Source organism: Ziziphus jujuba, chromosome 11 (genome assembly GCF_031755915.1).
Source record: "Ziziphus jujuba cultivar Dongzao chromosome 11, ASM3175591v1".
NCBI classification, from domain to species: domain Eukaryota; kingdom Viridiplantae; phylum Streptophyta; class Magnoliopsida; order Rosales; family Rhamnaceae; genus Ziziphus; species Ziziphus jujuba.
Genome location: NC_083389.1, coordinates 7569003 through 7587960, shown reverse-complemented (window position 1 = coordinate 7587960; position 18958 = coordinate 7569003). Strand labels below are relative to the sequence as shown.

The window sequence follows — 18958 nt, the reverse complement described above, 5'->3', positions numbered from 1 at the left end:
AGATAGTGGGCGTTGAAGTTTTGGTCTATCAGTTTGACGAAGAACTCAACCATGTACACAGTATGGGCTGATTTCTTTTTTTTATGAGGCCCACCAGCCACCATTTCCATTTTTTCACTTATTTAACATAAGGCACCTTTAGCAACACTTAAATGGTAGCTGTATGCTAGCTGTTTATCACCAAAATAATTTTCTTTCTTTCTTTTTTTTTTTTTTTAAAAAAAAACACCTTAAATGTTTAGATGAATTCGTTGACTGTCATCTGCTTTTCTATTTGTATTATTTATTTATTTTATTTGTCTTTTTTTTTTATATTATTTTTATAAGCTCTTTGGTTTGAGATACACCCTTTTTTTTATTTATAAATATTGGTTTGAGATACACTTGAAATAAATAAACTAGCAAGCGGGTATAACTTTTGAGATACACTTGAAATAAATAAACTAGCAAGTGGGTATAACTTTATTTTGTCATTCTATGTTTACCTGACGCACCGAGATAGCTTCTCCCCAATGCAAACAAGTATAAATGTACAAAACACTTGGTAATCAAATTGATCTACTAGCAGAGCGACGAATACTATAGTTATATATATATATATATATATACATATACATGTTGAATGCAAATAGTTTTACATGGCATTAAACACCACCAGAAAACAATAACTTTGATTACCCGCCAAACAGAGAGGCCAAATGTTTACATGTTCATGTTTGACTCCCTAATTAAAGAACTATCAAGTTGAAACTCGCAAAAAAAGAGATGCTTTGGCCGCTTGCACACTTAATCTCATATATTAACAACTTCCAAGTCGAAAAGCCGACTGTCAGAGAAACATAGAACTTGGACTTCATTCGCAGAAAAATTTAAGGAATAAAAATATGGCGATTGGGTTCAAAATTAAGTATGGATCTTGGCGAGGGATATGGAGCTTTGTCTTGCACGTACTTGCAAGCAGATGGTTTATGGTCTTTGCTTCACTCTTGATCATGAGTGTCAATGGTTCAGGTTACATGTTTGGTCTATATTCCAATGACATCAAATCGTCATTAGGATATGACCAAAGCACTCTCAACTTGATAAGCTTCTTCAAGGATTTGGGTGGAAATTTGGGGATATTGGCGGGACTTACCAACGAGGTCTCACCCCCATGGGTGGTTCTGTCGATTGGTTCGGTCATGAACTTCTTTGGCTATTTCATGATTTGGATGTCCATCACGGGTCGAATTGCGAAACTCCATGTGTGGCAAATGTGTCTTTATATCTGTATCGGTGCAAATTCACTGTCATTTCCCAACACAGGAGCATTAGTCACTTGTGTTAAGAATTTCCCTGAAAGCCGAGGCATTGTTATAGGCCTCTTGAAGGGATTGATTGGTCTGAGTGGTGCCATCTTGACGCAGCTCTACCATGCCATCTATGGAGATGATTCCAAGGCTCTTGTCCTGCTCATTGCTTGGCTTCCAGCCATTGTTCCCTTGGTTTTCCTTCCAACAATTAGGATCATGAAGGGCATTCAACAAGCAAACCAGTTGAAAGTTTTCTGTAAGTTCCTCTACATATCACTTGGCCTTGCTGGATCCCTCATGATCATAATCATCGTACAGAACCGGTTCTCCTTTAAAAGAATTGAGTATGCTGGAAGTGCGGCTCTTGTTTTAGCATTACTTTTTCTCACACTCGCTGTTGTTGTGAGTGAAGAATTAAAATCATGGAAGCACAAGAAGCAGATCTTGAATGAGACTTCCCAATTTGATGTAAATACTGAAAACCCACCAGCATGGGAGCCACAGTCGGCATCGTCCATTCCGGTCAATTCACAAAAACCACTTTATTGTTGCATGAGCATTTTCAAGGCACCAGATAGAGGTGAGGACCATAACATTCTTCAAGCGGCTTTCAGCATCGACATGGTAATTCTGTTCATTGCCACAACTTGTGGTGTTGGTGGGACATTGACGGCTATTGACAATTTGGGCCAGATTGGAAGCTCCCTAGGCTATCCAAGTCATACTATTGCAACATTTGTATCCCTAGTGAGCATCTGGAATTATCTTGGACGTGTCGTTGCAGGCTTTGCATCTGAAGTTTTCTTGACAAAGTATAAGTTCCCTCGTCCTTTATTGCTCACCTTTGTAATTCTCCTCTCTTGCGTTGGGCATCTTCTAATAGCCTTCTCTGTCCCAAATTCTCTGTACCTCACTTCCATGATCGTGGGATTCTGTAATGGAGCACAATTATCGTTATTGTTTACAATCATATCTGAAATATTTGGCCTTAGATACTATGCTACATTGTACAACGTTGGAGCCCTTTCGAGCCCTCTTGGATCCTACATTTTTAATGTAAAAGTGGCCGGTAGCTTCTATGATAAAGAGGCCCTGAAGCAAATGGAAGCTCGTGGTCTTGTGAGGAAAGCCGGACAGGAATTAACCTGCCATGGGTTGAGATGTTTCAGAATGGCTTTTGTAATAATCTCAGCAGCCGCCTTGTTTGGATGTCTGGTTTCATTTGTTTTGGTGCTTCGGACTGCAAAGTTCTACAAAAGTGATATCCTCAAGAAATTCAGAGAGGAGAGACCAATATTTTTATCCCAGACCGAGAAGGTAGCAGTTGGTAGTGATACCAGAACAACAGAAATAGACAGTCAAAACTCTGAAAGTAAACACAATACCGTTGATGCAACATCACCTCCATATAACAAAGAGCAAACATGAAAAAAATTAATGTATATGAGCTATATGCTAAATGCTCTGCGTATGCAATTGTGATTCCTAAATTTGGCGTTTTCCTCTTATTGGATTTGAGAAATTTATTTACTTTATGCTTTTAGAGAAAGTTGAGTAAGTGAAACCTTTTCCATGGACAGAGTAAACGAGAAAAAACAAGAGGGAAAACAAGTTGGTGTTGTTTCATGGTTGAGTTGTGTTACACGTCACGTGACACCAAGTTAGTAATGCCGATTGCTGAAGTGGAGAACCAATTTCACAAATACTCTCTCCCTTATTAGATATTCTTCATTTTTTATATATTTATATATAAATATAAATTTTCGAGGAAAAAATGACTATTGACATCCGTTGGTAAAAACAAAAACTTAATACATCTTTTTAAAGAAAAGTGCAAAAGGCCACAAAGGGCCTTCTTCAAGCCAAACACTACTTATCTTCAAAGCAAAGCAAGAAATATAACTATAAATAAAATATATTGTTGACATAAATTAATAAATATTTATTTATATAATAACTAAAACACCACATTTTTTCCTTCCTAGCCTAAAGCCATGGTGTGGCCCTGCTCAGTATCGATCATAAGAAGCTAGGTGGCCTCCCCTTCTAGGACGATCATAAGGGCCAGGCCTTTCCCTGTAGCTTCCTCTGCCATAACGCTCTGCTCCTACATTTCCATACCTGTCACCACCACCTCTTGGACCACCATCCCTGTAATAACCTCTGCCTCTTCCATACCCGTTCCGACCTCGCTCCATGTACCTTTCACCTGTAAAGTTATCGTGGCCTAGTGGATACCTCTCACTGTACCTATCATTGTTATAACGATCACGGTTTCCATACTGGCTGTATCTGTTGTCCATCTGATATCTTTCTCCATAATGTGCTCCTTCAAATCGATCATTGAAATGGTCTATCCCAAAGCGATCACCCTGACCACCACTTCTGCCAACCCTAAAATGAGATGAGAAACGCCCACCTCCATCACCTGAAGGGCACTCCCGAGCAAAATGGCCTGGACGACCACACTTAAAACAGTCAGAACGACCTGCAGATCTATCTCCTCCCCTGTAACTGCCACCTGACATATAGTCCCTATCATATTCATAAACTGGTTCTTCACCACCCATTTTTGGCTTTGCCTTGTTCACTGCAATAACACGACCATCTAACTCACGACCATGCATGTCACTGATTGCATCATCCATAGCTCGATGATCAGAAAAAGTTACAAATCCAAACCCACGAGGACGACCAGTGTCTCTGTCCACCATGACCTAAAGGAATAGCAACCGCAGTCTAGTTATAACATTTAACAGGAAACTTGCCCCATGTTCCCTAGTATAGGAATATTCTTTGATCTTCCCTCTCTATGTTTCCAAAAAAGGTTTCTAAAAAGGAAACACATTAATAAACATTTAATCGTAGTTACTGCAAAAGAAGGGTTTTAAACATTATAACCAGAGCACAAGATAAGCTGTTAAATTTGAAGGCCAATGGGTAAAGGACAAATAATGGGGAGGGAAAGGAAAAAGCCACAACTAATTGTAGTAGGTCTTGAGAGAATATCCACATCAATCAGCTTTACAACCAAAATAATCCACAGTTTAACGAATTGTCTGATCATGAGTATAAATGACATTACAAAACCAAAAGGTCAGCCACTGCAAAAACTCAACTCACAAGAATTCAATAATGCAGTACCATCAATTTATCCTCCATTAAACAACTGCAGAAACTCCACCCATTAAATCTTAAAAGAACAAACTTAAGAGGGTCAAGACGATTCGGTTCTCCAGCACTTCAGACATAATCCTACACAATCTACTTTTTTCTCAAAATAAAATAAAAAAATATTCCCACTTATTTCAATTTCTAATACATATATATATCTTTGGCACTTCTCATGCATTCCATTTTACCGTACACCGATATCCAAAAGCCTTTCGCCATTGCAGGAGGTTTAAGAGCCTATAGGCCAAAGGACCAAACCAGATCATGCAGGTACTGAATAGAAACCTCAAAGTGAAACTTTCAAAGTAAATTGAAAGAAAATAAGATACTTTCCATGTATGACAGGAATTCGAGTAATTGAAAGATGAGAGATGAATAGCTTCAAAATTACAATTAATTGACACTGGTTTTCCTTATCCTCTGTCCGAAGGTATGCCAACTTGCTTAAAACACTCTTGTAAGTGAAAGTGTCCAAATTTAACCACCTCTACTCTTAAACTCAATGAAGGTGTTCCATAGTGTTGAATTAAATTAACACGTTATAATCCAGCAACATCCCAAGTTGAATCTATTACTTTATCATTGCCCATTTTCCAGCAGCTGAACTAAGCCAAAACTCATGAACTGAAAGGATAACCAAGGAAATTCTAACAAGTTACGATAAAAAATTCGGTCGGCCCCATAAAACTCGACAACATCTCATCATGATATGGCACCGAGAAAGCCATGCAACAACCAAAACACCTAAAAAGAGAAAATAATCGATGACTCAAAGCACACCAAGACCTATTCCCACCTTTGCACTTGCAAATAAAATAATTTAAAAATAGCAACTTTACTTTATTTTCCTGTATAAAAACTAAGTAGAATCCTCAATTTCATACCTAAATAGCCTGAAATTAAGAAATTGAAGGCCCAAAAAAGATCAAAAGGGCGTCGTAAAAAAGTAAAAAAGTGATCAAAATTGAGCTCCTAAGAAGAGAAAGAAAAGCATACCACAGATTCAAGAACTTTGCCATAGCGACTGAAGGCGTCTTCAAGTTGCCTCTCGGTCGTGTCCCAAGCCAACCCTCCAACAAATATACGATTTTCTTCTCTCCCAGCCATCTAATCATCCAAACATCAAATACTAATTTAATCAGTAAAAACATTGTGACCCACCAAAAAAAAAACACAGAAAAGAGAAAGAAATTAAATGTTGGAGACAAACCCTAACGAGGAGAGAGACGGTCACTTGCCACTTCGACTTGGGTCTGTCTGTAACCGTCCGGTGTTGTCGTAAGAGGTTTGATGTTCAGTGTTTTTTCCTTTTTAATAATTTAAAAAATTATATATAAATAAATAAAAAGGTAGTGGGAAGAAAGCCGTCGACGACGGGATTTTGTTTCCGAGTTCGGAAGTTGGAAGGAGGATTGTGAACGTGAACAACCTACCTGTGTACGGAACACCGATCTGCTTTCAACATTCATTAAGCCGCGTTTGGCTGTTTTGTTTTTTTTATGCTGTATAAGAATTATTTATTTATTTATTTATTTTTCATACACAGAAAATATCTTATCCAATATGTTTAAAATCGCATAAAAGTGGAAATTGGTAAATCCCATGCGACACCTGGCGCGTTAGTATTTTTCCAAGTTGATGGTGGCATTTAATTACAACTATCACGTTACCATTTATTTTTAAGGAAAAATATACTCATAAACATCTTGTTACATCTTTAGTAATAATAAATGTGACAATCAACTTTCTAGCAAAAAATTAAAAAAATAAATAAATATAAATGTGACAATCAACTGCTGGATTTGATGCTCTATCTCCCTACATAATTTTTTATCACAAAAAAAAAAAATCTCTCTACATAAATTCTACAAAATTATTGCTCTAAACTAAAAGATTTAATAAATCTTATGTTTAAAAAAAAAAAAAAATCAACAACAACAATTTAACAAACAATCTTTAGAATGTCCGAAAAATAATAGAAGCATTTTTAGAATTTTTTATTTTCAATTACCAGGGTTTTTTAAATGTGGAAACAGGGGTGTTTATTTATTTATTTATTTATTTGTTGTTGGCAAAGGCCGTTTTATTTTTTCTTTTATGAATTAAATACCGTTTTGTTCTAGTTCTATTTTATAGCTGGCTTTTGTGAATGGTGTCCAATGCCAAAAAAGTGAGCTCAAGGATCGGTAAAGGCCATTTTATTTTACTTGAGTATCAATTTTTGCGTAAAGGAACAAATTCGAACACTAACCAAAAATGAAAAAAACAAAGAAAGTCGAACTGTACACTTTATGTGATTTTTGTATCATTAAACTTAGTCCTGAAGCAAAATTATTTATTTATTCTTTTGCTGATAACTGTGAAAATTGTTTTTAATATAGTTTTGTATATCTTTATCATATATTTGTTTTATTTATGAATGAAAAGTATACCATAAAAACTTTGTTTTTAATAGTAAATTCTTCACCAAATTAAAATTTCCATAATCTAGATTGTAGATACTTTTTTGGTAAGATCTAGATTGTATATACATACCCATTTTTATGTTTGGAGTCATGTTTGCCTAGTAGCAAAGTTTAATTTGGAAAGTTGATATAATATTGATTTCTTTTTATTAAAATTACATTATATTTTAAACCAAAAAGAAGAAGGATTTCGGATGAGCTCGAAATCTAAAGATACATTCTTAGTTATTGAAATTATCGGGCTCACCCTACAAATACAATATTGTGGGTTTGGGTTGGCAAATTAACTACACCCAATGACGACAATGCCTCCATTCTAAACCCAACCCATCCCATACACAAAATAATCATCATACAAACAAAATTTGGGCTTTTATGACTAGTAGTTCATGTAAATTTCGATCACATTACATCTCTTTGATTTCATTAATTTAAAGGATGCTGGAAATTAATTTCCTTCCAAACAACATTAATCTTATGTTTTAATTTAGATCTTAAGAATCGCTTGCCGGGAAGAGCTTTAATAATGCAATTATATATATATATATATATATATATATATGAGCCGGCTCCCAGGTGCAGTTTACAACTGACATTTGCTGTGCTCAAGGCATCGATCTAAGAAGAAATAGTCTTAACAAATGGACACAGCCAAGATCATTTATTATGCTGCGCACATGTAACATAAATACAAAATATGTTACAATATTATGCATATATTCTTAGTTTATGGTGCCAGCCGGCTACATTGTAAAATTATCTCCGAATAAGACCCCAGCTCCATCCTAATGTTGATCATATCCATCCATCACATTGTTAATTATGTATGTTAATTAGCAGACTAACAACGATTGGTATACGGGTTCATATTTTTTGATATTGGTATGTGAGTTAATATTGAATTAAGCTTCATTACATATAGTACTATTACAATTATTATATAACCATTAAAATAATTAGGATGTGTAAACATCTATTTGGAATTCAAATTCGATACCCCACTTCTTAATTAAAAAACTTAAAAATTGATGCATCCGATAATCAAATAACATATTAATAATATCTAAATAAATGAGCTTCTTATGACCTATATATATTACTTAAAAATGAACATGATACTTCAATCCATAATCTGGTAAGTAACTGGGGTGTGCATAGGGTCAATAGCTACTTGACAATTAATCGTCAGCGTTAAATTGTTATTCAAACTTAATTTCCAATAAATAAATATACATACATATATATATATATATATATATATATATATATATATATATATATGTTGTACATTCTTATAAGGAGTAACCGGCAAGGCGCTCTTAAAAATACAGAATAATGGTCACCACAGCACATGCACTTGCGAAGATATGTTTTTTGACTGTATGTACTTATACGTCGTTATGACCAGCGCACACCATGGAATCTGAGCCTTCAATCCTGTATTTCTTAGTGGCGTTATTAGCACGGTTTAAATTTAAAAATAATATTTAATCTGTAGGGAAATTTTTTAAATGTACACACACACACACACACACACACACACACACACACACACACACACACACATATGAGAAACTATCATTAGCGTGAAGCATAATTAATTGTAGACCAGTGTTTGTAATTCTTCCGAAGAAGAACCTTGATTTGTCCGCGTCATTGTCATTCATTATTTGTATCCCTCTGTCCTACAGAAAGACACAGAGAGAGAGAGAGAGAGAGAGAGAGAGAGAGAGAGAGAGAGAGAGAGAGAGCCAATTAAGTATTGCCGGCCGTTTCTCTTTCTCTCATATATCTATCTACTACTATTACTATCAAATATTCACTAACCAACGAGAGGGTTCAAACATCAACTAGCAAGCAATGGAGGACGCTAAGACCAAGAGTATGGAAGAAGGGCTTGTAAATACATCTCATGACTACAACAGTAGTCATCAGCAGAAAGTACATAATAGTTTTCGTGAAGATGCCATAATTCATGACCATGACAAAGATACGGCCACCTTGGCATCCGATGACAGGCCGGTGGTTGAGCAAAAGGGAGAGGAGGAAGCAACAGTTCTACAGGTTAAGCCAAAGAGCAAGAGGATTGCAACTTTGGATGCTTTCAGGGGCCTTACCATTGTGGTAATTATATAATTAATATACTATTAATTAATTTAGAGACTATATATTATACATTAAAAATAAATAAATAAAAGAATAATTAAAGTGGAAAATGAATGAATGAATGAATGCAGTTGATGATATTAGTAGATGATGCTGGAGGATCATATCCACGTATTGATCACTCGCCATGGAATGGATGCACCTTAGCGGATTTTGTCATGCCTTTCTTTCTCTTCATTGTTGGCGTCGCTGTTGCCCTCGCTCTCAAGGTGTGTTCACTTTTTCAGTTCATTTTAATCTACTACCCATTTCTTTTTCTTTTTTTTTAATATGGTATTTGATGTGTACTAAAATATTTAGAGAAAGAAAGACAGAGATATTAAAAGAAACAAATTAAGAGGGAAAGAAAAGGCAGGGAACAAGATAGGTTGGAAATCAATTTCATTCATTCATAACCTTTTACAACCCACGCCTACAGTACTTAAAGGAATTAATCTGCTCTACAAAACATAAATACTTCTCCTATATACACGTGGCCATTAGATCACATATAGGATAAACTTATTTACTTATCAATAAGTAACTACTAGTATTTAGAAGAGAATAAAAAGCACATACAAAAACTATTAACTGCTAATATCAACTACTTCTACAAATAAATTGATGCAAGACCTTCTTGAACTAGAAATATGAAACACATACACATGAAAACTAGGATACATATGCCAAATTGGGTACATATCAGTATTGTCTACAAAATTTTATAGTAGCTTTAATTTACAGCTGCTAATTAGCATTTAAGCAGTCTTAAAGCAATCCTTTAACTTGGAGGAGAGTTTATCTTAAAGAACTACGTACACGAAGCAATGTTAATGATAGGTGGAAATTAATCTTTTAGGGCTAATTAGATTGATTAACTCCGCAATGAAACCAGTACGTATATATGGTTAATAAAAAGCTTGATTTCAGTGTACATCTTATTGTCCTTGGCAATTGCAATTTTGCTGAATAATTGTGTTTCGTTTGTTAATTAATAAGGATAGTAATCCTAATATATATTGAATGGGTGAAAACGATAAGAGAATCAGCTATATATGTGGCTGGCCAGAGGATAATTCTTCTTTGCAAGAGCAATCACTGACAAGATTGTTCATGGGTTGCTGTTGGTATGATTTTCAGAAAATTCCCAAGGTCAATGCTGCAGTCAAAAAGATTATTTTGAGGACAATAAAGCTTCTTTTCTGGGGAATTCTTTTGCAAGGTAATAGTCCCCGTCCCCTATTTTCTCTATATTTTAAGGACACGTATACGTATATATATATATATAATAGTTTCCATATATGCGTATATATGTTTTCAATTTATTAATAACCAATTAAAGATTTATTCAAATTTGGTTTTTGTCTAAAATCTAATTCAAACAACAAAATATACTATTTAATTTTTTAGTTTAGAATAAATATGTTATAATAATAGGATTAAAGAAAAGCAATAAAATAATCAATAGAATAAATATGTTATAATAATAGGATTAAAGAAAAGCAATAAAATAATCAATAGCTTTCCAATCGGGAATAAACTTTATGACTGTGCCATTTGGCAGTCAAAAGCCTGGGACTTTAATTAATTGCTGAGTAATGTAATTAATAGTGGATGCTGCAAATTAAGTACGTCATGTTTATGATCTCTCTAGACTGCCTTTTCTTTTCTTTTCTTTTTTTATTTATTTTTTTGGGGTGGGGTTTGCAGGAGGGTACTCTCACGCGCCAGATAATCTCTCTTATGGAGTTGACATGAAGCAAATCCGATGGTTTGGCATCCTCCAGGTTGGTTGCGTTTTGTTTTTGTGTTTCTTTTTTTTTTATATTTATTATTTATTTATGATGATTATTATTGTATATAATAAATTTTAATTAACGGTGATCATTTATTAACAGTAACAAATAACACTTTTCATTCTTTTATAAGTTGCAATATTCTGTTCAAATTTCATGGAGATTATAGCTAATCACTATGGGTCTCTGCTTCTGTACGAGCAGAGAATAGCTTTAGTTTACTTTGTTGTAGCTCTTATAGAGACATTCACCACCAAACGCAGACCAACGGTCCTAGACTCTGGCCGCTTCTCCATTTTCACTGCATACAGATGGCAGTGGTAATTACTGTGAATTAATTAATCAATTCAACCTACACTCTCTTCTGCTTTTTAACTAAATCCTTTAATCTACTCTCTTTTGTTTAATCTTGTGATTATGTTCGTAATACTCACCATCCTGCAGGATTGGAGGGTTCATTGCATTCCTCATTTACATGATCACAACATTTTCGTTATATGTTCCAGACTGGAGCTTTGTGATATACCACAAGGATAAACCAGAAAGATTGACAGTATGTGCTAATCAATTACTAATTAACTCCTTAAATATAATGCAAAATGGTGGGTAGTTCTTAGTTTCACCATACCTATAATTTTTGTGTTATATTGTGGTGGGTTTTTTAAGGTCAAGTGTGGGATGAGAGGACATTTGGGACCTGCATGCAATGCCGTTGGATATGTAGACAGACAGGTTTGGGGTATTAATCATCTCTATAATCAGCCTGTTTGGAGACGCTTGAAGGTGATCATCTATTTTAGAGAATATCTCACAATCCAATTAATTCTCTAATTGCCCTTCTTCACAAAAGTACTTAATTTAATCAAGGAGTTTATTAACTTTGTAGGCTTGCACATTTAGCTCTCCAGGTGAAGGTCCTTTTCGTAAGGACGCTCCTAATTGGTGCCGTGCTCCATTTGAACCTGAAGGCTTGTTGAGGTCTCTGTTAAACATAAATGGAACCAAAAAATCATTCATTTTTACGAAACTCAATTTATTATACATGAAGAGCTATTTAATTAAGCTATAATATGATATATTATTTATAATTGGTTGCTGTACTCATTTTTCTAGTACAATCTCGGCTATCCTTTCCGGCACAATTGGCATTCACTACGGACACGTTCTGATCCATTTCAAGGTATGTTTACAAACTCTGTTGTAGTTTATAGCTTATTGGTTTACTCTGGAATTTGACCAAGTTGGAAACTTATTATTATATTTGTAGGGTCATAAGGAAAGGCTTAAACAATGGGTCTCAATGGGATTCGGCTTACTTATCATAGCTATTATTCTTCATTTTACCGATGGTGAGCTTAATTCCTTTTTAACTTAATTTGCATGCAGTCCCGGTTCTTTTGCTTACCATCGAAAACAATGAATCTTTTTGTAGCAATTCCTATCAATAAGCAACTGTACAGCTTCAGCTACGTATGTTTCACAGCCGGTGCAGCTGGAATTGTGTTCTCTGGATTCTACATACTGGTAATTCTCTCTCTGAGCCGGTATATGGAAAACTAATTTCATGTCAAAAGCACTGAAAACTATCAATTCCTAAAGGAAATATAAGTGAGCATCTGTTTCATGCTGTTGTTCATGTTGTTGTTGATGATGAATAAATTGATGAACAGATTGATGTTTGGGGGCTTCGAACGCCATTTTTATTCCTGGAATGGATAGGAATGAATGCAATGCTAGTGTTTGTGCTGGCGGCTCAAGGCATCTTCGCCGCATTTATTAATGGATGGTACTATGAGTCCTCAGATAACTCCCTGGTAAGTAGTATTTACTAGCCGACTAACATTTTAATTTTGGTAGCTTTACTTCGGATAATCTAATTTTCTTGTAACATTATGATCCATTACAGAAACTGCTTTAATAGAGAAATTAATTAGTGGGATAAATTATGAACAGGTCAACTGGATTCAAGAGCATGTTTTCATCAACGTCTGGCACTCCGAGAGGCTAGGAACCCTGTTATACGTTATATTTGCTGAAATCTTGTTTTGGGGGATAGTTTCAGGCATATTGCATAAATTTAGAATTTACTGGAAGCTCTAGGCACCAATTGCTATACTTTTGTAACATCAATTCACAATTCTACCTAAATTCCTCTTGGTGTGTGCGTGTGTCTGTGTTTTTTTTTTTGTCATTTGAACTGGTTCTTGCTGCTCAATTGCCTATGTATTTTGATCATCTATACATGTATACATACATACCTTGTAGACTATGGAGTGGTTGTGTTACAATCTTTATGGTCAAAGTATTCCATCGTTGTGAATGCCGCCATATCATAGTTTGAGCCGCTTAGAGGCAGATGAATATATATCCCAACTTTTAGTCAAAATTGGTCCAACAAATTGGAGGTTTTTTTTATTTTTATTTTATTTTTATTTTTTTCCTTACAAATATAATCCATGGTGATAATGATGATGATGGGTTATCAACTTATAATAGCCCATTTTTGTTTTTGGCTCATTCATATCACATGTCATTAATCCAACCTGAAAAAAGAGAAACTCCATGTGATCCATCATATTTACTGTTTGGAAGGACGCCTAAAAATCAACATTCCAATCATAAAACAGATAAATGCGGACAACACTTGCCTATGAAAAGGACTCTTCCGTAATAAAATGCCAACCTTTCAACTGCAATAGTTTTGGCATGTCTGTCTCTACCATTTTTTTTTGGGTTATGTGTCTGTCTTTCACCGCTACCAATGTTTATTTTACCTTTTCATAAAGATTTTAAGAGTATGAGAAAGACACCTCAAAGGCAATCGATCAAAGTTTAGGGAAAAAAAAAAATATATATCGAAGTTTAGAAGAAAGAGAAAGTGAATCCGTGAAAGAACCAATTCTAATAATGCTCACAAAAAGACAACAAACATCCTGTCAGCTGTACCAGTTATGAAAACCTCCTTATCCACCAAAAACTATTATTCCAAAAATGATACTCATAGGCCTATAAAAAGTTTTAGATATAAATCCATGGTGGTAGATCAGTTCATGAACTATCTTCCTTTCAACGAAAGTTCCGAGGAAGTATATGAGGATCATCATTACAGAATCTTTCTTACATTTTGTTATTTTTGGGTAAAACTACCAGAATCTTGATTGCATATCCTAAAATAATAAACCAACTTTCACTATTTTAGACCAGAATTTCACCATAAAAAACGAGGAAGGTGGGTAGGGTATCATATGTTAATACATGTACTTTTTTAATCTCTCTTTTTTTTTTTTTTTTTTTTTTGGCTGAGATTTAAACGGATCATATATTTATAATATTTCTTCTTTTAGCAGAAATAGAGAAACCCTTTTCATCTTTTTGTGATATGGTCTTTCCCCTTATAGAAGAAAAAAAAATAAAAATTAAGGAATGGATTAGGGCCAAATGCTAATTGACCCCACGTATGCAATCCATTAGTGGAAGAGACTTCAACAACATAATTAATGTAATGGCTCTATTATCTGCCTATTTACAACAATTCTACTATACAAATGTCACAGGAACCTTACTAGTCTATTTTCTGCATTTTATCATTTTCCATAAACTACAGAATTAGCATGACAGAAGCTATAAAATAGGATGTGGAACAGCTTGACCTTTTAACAACATTTACCCATCATTTACACCTAATGGATATGGTAATATAGATAAATATGCTATACACGAGCCCATGGCCATCCAAGATGATCATGTTTGCTGAAACTGTTTATCACTCCCATCCCATCAACATCTTCCAAACTCCTTCCTCAATCTTCTTTCTCGGAACCGACAAACCATCTCCTTCATCAAGTAAGACTCTGTACACTTCCCATTCCCGGTCTCCAATCAAATGCCTTCTAATCTCAGCCTGGAACAACAATCAAATATCTTATTTCTTCCATTCAGAAATGTGTAAAGGTAAAAGACAATTTGTCAAGAAAACATGTTTATTTAATACATTGCTAAAACCTATAGTCTATAAATAATATTATAGTCTTTTAATAACATTTCACTATATTACACTATTGAGGTAGTTTGAGATGGAGGATCTTCTTTTAATGGACAAATCAAGTTATTAAAATTGGATAAGAGAGGAAACTAATCCATAAAATGTAACAAAACATGATGTTAAGAGTGGTCAGATCGCAAATGCTCATAATGAAACAGAATTGTATAGGCAATTTATAGTGAGAACTGAGAAGATCAGTAACTACCGAAAAGATCCCAGTGTTGAGCCTTGTGAGAGCAAGGGTGATATCATGGAAAACAAGAGGCCGGCCCTTGCTACATAATTCCACAGGGTTTGCAACTAGAAGTTCTGTGTCAGGACCCCGGCTAACAACAGCTACTCTGAGAGGACGTAGTAGTTCCAGTCGCAATCGAGATGTCAGTGATTTCTGCTTGCTTGGGTCAATTATCTTTTTTCCATCTGCTTGGACGATGAAAAGGTCGATCTCACAATTTCTTCTTTGTTTTGTAGTGAAGCGTCCATAAGAAATCTGGTTGTAAAATAAAAGTTTACCACCGCATCACAGAATTAAATATAGTATTGGCGTTTATGAGAGATACTATTAAATAATGGCAATTGATCAATCAAAAAGTATGCCCTCTTTTAGGATCAACAACAAGAAATCCTCATAATGACATTGATACAAAATAGCACATCACTCTGGAGGTGATGAAGCAAAATATAAAAGTTATTTTCATTTGTGTTTGCAGAATCATTGGATGAGACATGGTTCTTCAAAGAGAATGAATCACAAGTATGACATGGGTGCACATCACTGTGTATTGAAATATTTATGCTATTCAAAAATCACATTCTTAATTCGTCTACCTGAATGTTATAATCCTTGAAAGTTCTCATAATGTCGAAAAGAAGACCTTTATGGTCTTGGCAAATAATTTGGACTAGTGTGTGACCTGGACTTAATGAGTTGTCTATCATGATGGAAACACTACTCGATGTGTGTGATCCACTTGGGAGTTCATCGGGCATTTCCATGTCAAACTCATCTTCTGTGATTGCAGATGGAAGAAATGAAGATGCCTGTGAACATGCAGTAATTTTGGAGTCCACCTTTTTGAGATCACAATTTATCATGGCCTCCCCCAAAACAGTTCTTAGAGAGTCAAATGTCTCATCCTTTCTCTTTTTTGTATGTAAAAGCTCCCTGATAAAGCACATAAATAAGAAGTTAATACATAGTTTGAAAAAACAAGCACAGGATCAACAAGACCAAGGAAAGTTGTAGGGATGCTTAACTGTAGTGCATCCTCTCATAAAACATCACTTCTGTGCACCATTGTCACATCATAGATTATACGATTCTAAAATACCTAAAAAGACGATTGTGGAAGGAAGTATCTGTTTCTTAAAATATACTCTCTACACCCATAAAAGAGGAAAATCAAATGGAAGATATGCACAGATAGCACCCTAAATGTCATTATTGTTTTATATGCCCATTCAATTTGTCTGGATAACGGAATTTTCTAAACAAGGTTGCAACAAAGTTGTGACTTTCCTGGAAATTGCTTTGAAAGGGGAGAATGTCCATCTACATAAGATGGCTCTGTGGAAGTTTGCAGGCACAGATCATTGAAATGTTTTAATCATGTAAAGGATAGGACAAGAGCTTCAACATTCCTACTATAATTTCTTACCAGATTTGCGGTCACTCAAAGTAATTGAGTTAGATTAAATTCTAATGGTAAAGAGTAACAAATCACTCAACATATTATCAGGACAAAATAGATAGAAAGAATGCACAACCTGGTGTCTGTGATAAAAAACAGATCCATAACTTTCCCATCTGGAGTGGTAGACACCTTCACCTTCTTTATAATCAGCTCAAGTTCACAAAGAACCCTTGTCACATCTGCCCAAACAGGAAAGAATGTAAACCACCAAACAGTGAGGAAGCACATTCCTGCAATTCTATAGCATCAGACACAAAATAAAAACCCACATGAAAAGTACACGAGGGAAATCAGATTATTTCACACCTAGAATAAATATAGAGCGGTCAAATTGGAGAAATGCTAAGTTGGATTGTCAAAACTTTAACCTCATAACGGAGGATGTGGCGAAATGACAACTATAAGACTGTGGTTTCACATTTCTTTTCAAATGATTACTCAACAATCAAACAGAAATCAGCGACAATACACCTCAAGAAGCAAGGTGGTAATCACCAATCATAGAAGGGTTAACATTCCAATACTTCCGAATAACCTAAATTGATATACATGATCAAATAAGTAACAACTAAGCAGAAGAGAAAGCAGTCAAAGAAAATACCATGTAAAAGCCCTCTTCGATCATAAGAACAGAACGTCAGAAGGAACACTTCAGGAGGCTCTGGTGGCCGCAATTCGGGGCGGTAATAGGAGATTGCAGAAGTTGAAGAATAAGAAGGGCATACCTCCACTAGCCTTGTCTTCAACAAATTCCACCTCGTCTCTGAATTCCCAATCACCCAGAAAACTAAGTAGCACCATTTCCCATCGGTTGATACATCTTCACCACATATGAATTAAAAAAAAAAGTTTCAAAATTCCAACAAAACATTTTTACCAAAAAAAACAATTCCAATAAAACATCACTGGTTACAGAAAATTAAAGAAAAATCTAAACTTTTCCATCATTTTTGTCTCGGATTAGTAATAAAACTCATAAGCCCATTACTTATTTCCCAAAACTAAAACAAGCATCCATCACTTTTGCCTCCCTAGATCGAGAAAGGTAATGACAGACAACCTAAATCACCGTTTGGTTGCTGAGAAAGGATGAGAAAAAGAAACTCCTTTGTTACAGACAAAAATTAGAAACCCAAGTATAGAATCTCAAGTTCTCAACTCTTTTCATGTATAATCTGAGCAATCTAACAGAAGATGAATCCTATGATGCAAATTCCGTACAACTCATTTTGCTTACCTCCTCTGACAATGTTAAGACCAAAGAAGAGAATGACGCGACACAAATCGCAACCCAACCCGGTCTTATCAGGACAATTTATTGTAATCACGCTTGGGTCACCTTCTTTCTCCGACTCTCTAATGATCACCACATCGTCAAGCAGAATACCCATATCCTTCTTCTTCTTCAATGTGATACAGATGCTTTTGGTGTGCTATTGTTTGCTTTCTTAGTTACTTGTTTCTCTGTTTTTCTGATGCTTTTGGTGTGCTATTGTTTGCTTTCTTAGTTGCTTGTTTCTCTGTTTTTCTTCTACAAAGAAAGCCCGGTTGAGACAGAAAAAGCAGGGGAGGTACAGAGAGAGAGAGAGGGAGAGAGTTAAAGGCTTTCTCTGTTGCTTCTGCTTCTTCTTGGTGTTGTAGTTCTTGCTGGCGCTGTTTCCTTGTCTCAAATTTTTATTTTTTTTCCCCCTTTCATTTTTGTATAATATTTTGGGTGAAGCTCCGGAGATTCACGAAATATTGGTTTCAATTTCCATATGAGAACTTGGTTTGTCCATGACCTAATTGTCCCATTGGCTGGATTACAAGCACTTTTTATTATTATTATCATTCTTATTTTTGAGCACGCTATTTTACTTAATATTATTTGTACCTTTTTTTTTTTTGTATAATATTGTACTCTTTTTTTATTTATTTGTTATTTCCTTGTATTTCCTCTATAAACAATGGACAACTTTCTTTTTCTTTAATTTTTCCATGTAGACTTATTAATCACATGAAAACAAACTAAATAAATCTTTTTTATTATTTTACAAATTAAGAGATATAAATTATGTTACAACACACGTGTTTTTTTTTTTTTTCCCTGAAAAATGCAACACCAATGTTAAAGAAATAAATTATTACTACTAATATCAACCAAAATCATTATCCAATTCATGCATGTACCATCTAGCAAAATAAAATTGGTTTAATGCAGTGCCTGAAAAGTTCAAATACTCAAATTCATAATTTTAACTCCTATAGTGTAACCGAATAATGGTTAAATATATTTTTTATTAGTTTTTGTAAGCACCATTAACAAAATAAATTGATTTTTTTCCCTTTTTTTAACAACCTAACGATTATA

At 34.8% G+C, this 18958-nt stretch overlaps 4 protein-coding genes across 8 annotated transcripts; 2 read left to right on the top strand and 2 right to left on the bottom strand.

Moving 5' to 3' along the window:
- The first annotated feature begins 433 nt into the window (after positions 1–433).
- LOC107431968 (uncharacterized) lies at positions 434–3329 on the top strand. Its single transcript, XM_016043013.4, has one exon. The coding sequence runs from the start codon at positions 885–887 to the stop codon at positions 2718–2720; it is 1836 nt and encodes a 611-aa protein (XP_015898499.1). The 5' UTR covers positions 434–884; the 3' UTR covers positions 2721–3329.
- Positions 3192–5967, bottom strand: LOC107431969 (glycine-rich RNA-binding protein RZ1B). 5 transcript variants are annotated; one of them, XM_016043015.4, is made up of 4 exons: positions 5900–5935; positions 5677–5773; positions 5463–5573; positions 3192–4009 (listed from the first exon to the last, which is right to left on the bottom strand). In XM_016043015.4, exons 3-4 carry the CDS (start codon positions 5571–5573, stop codon positions 3302–3304), a joined length of 819 nt encoding a protein of 272 aa, XP_015898501.1. In that variant the 5' UTR covers positions 5677–5773; positions 5900–5935; the 3' UTR covers positions 3192–3301. The 5 variants fall into 5 exon arrangements, with proteins under 5 accessions (XP_015898501.1, XP_048321264.1, XP_015898500.1 ...); XM_048465307.2 differs by having other exon boundaries at positions 3192–5210; positions 5677–5967; XM_016043014.4 differs by having other exon boundaries at positions 5677–5967.
- A 2824-nt stretch (positions 5968–8791) lies between these two features.
- LOC107431871 (uncharacterized) lies at positions 8792–13212 on the top strand. Its single transcript, XM_060812873.1, has 13 exons — positions 8792–9055; positions 9169–9306; positions 10217–10298; positions 10787–10863; positions 11077–11192; positions 11317–11425; positions 11539–11655; positions 11759–11850; positions 11986–12052; positions 12140–12221; positions 12305–12396; positions 12543–12686; positions 12826–13212. The coding sequence occupies exons 1-13, from the start codon at positions 8792–8794 to the stop codon at positions 12970–12972; spliced, it is 1527 nt and encodes a 508-aa protein (XP_060668856.1). The 3' UTR covers positions 12973–13212.
- A 1151-nt stretch (positions 13213–14363) lies between these two features.
- On the bottom strand, positions 14364–18355 carry LOC107431870 (ACT domain-containing protein ACR10). The gene is made up of 6 exons (XM_016042892.4): positions 17846–18355; positions 17210–17428; positions 16682–16787; positions 15743–16079; positions 15120–15404; positions 14364–14773 (listed from the first exon to the last, which is right to left on the bottom strand). Exons 1-6 carry the CDS (start codon positions 17997–17999, stop codon positions 14636–14638), a joined length of 1239 nt encoding a protein of 412 aa, XP_015898378.1. The 5' UTR covers positions 18000–18355; the 3' UTR covers positions 14364–14635.
- Between the last annotated feature and the right edge of the window lie 603 nt (positions 18356–18958).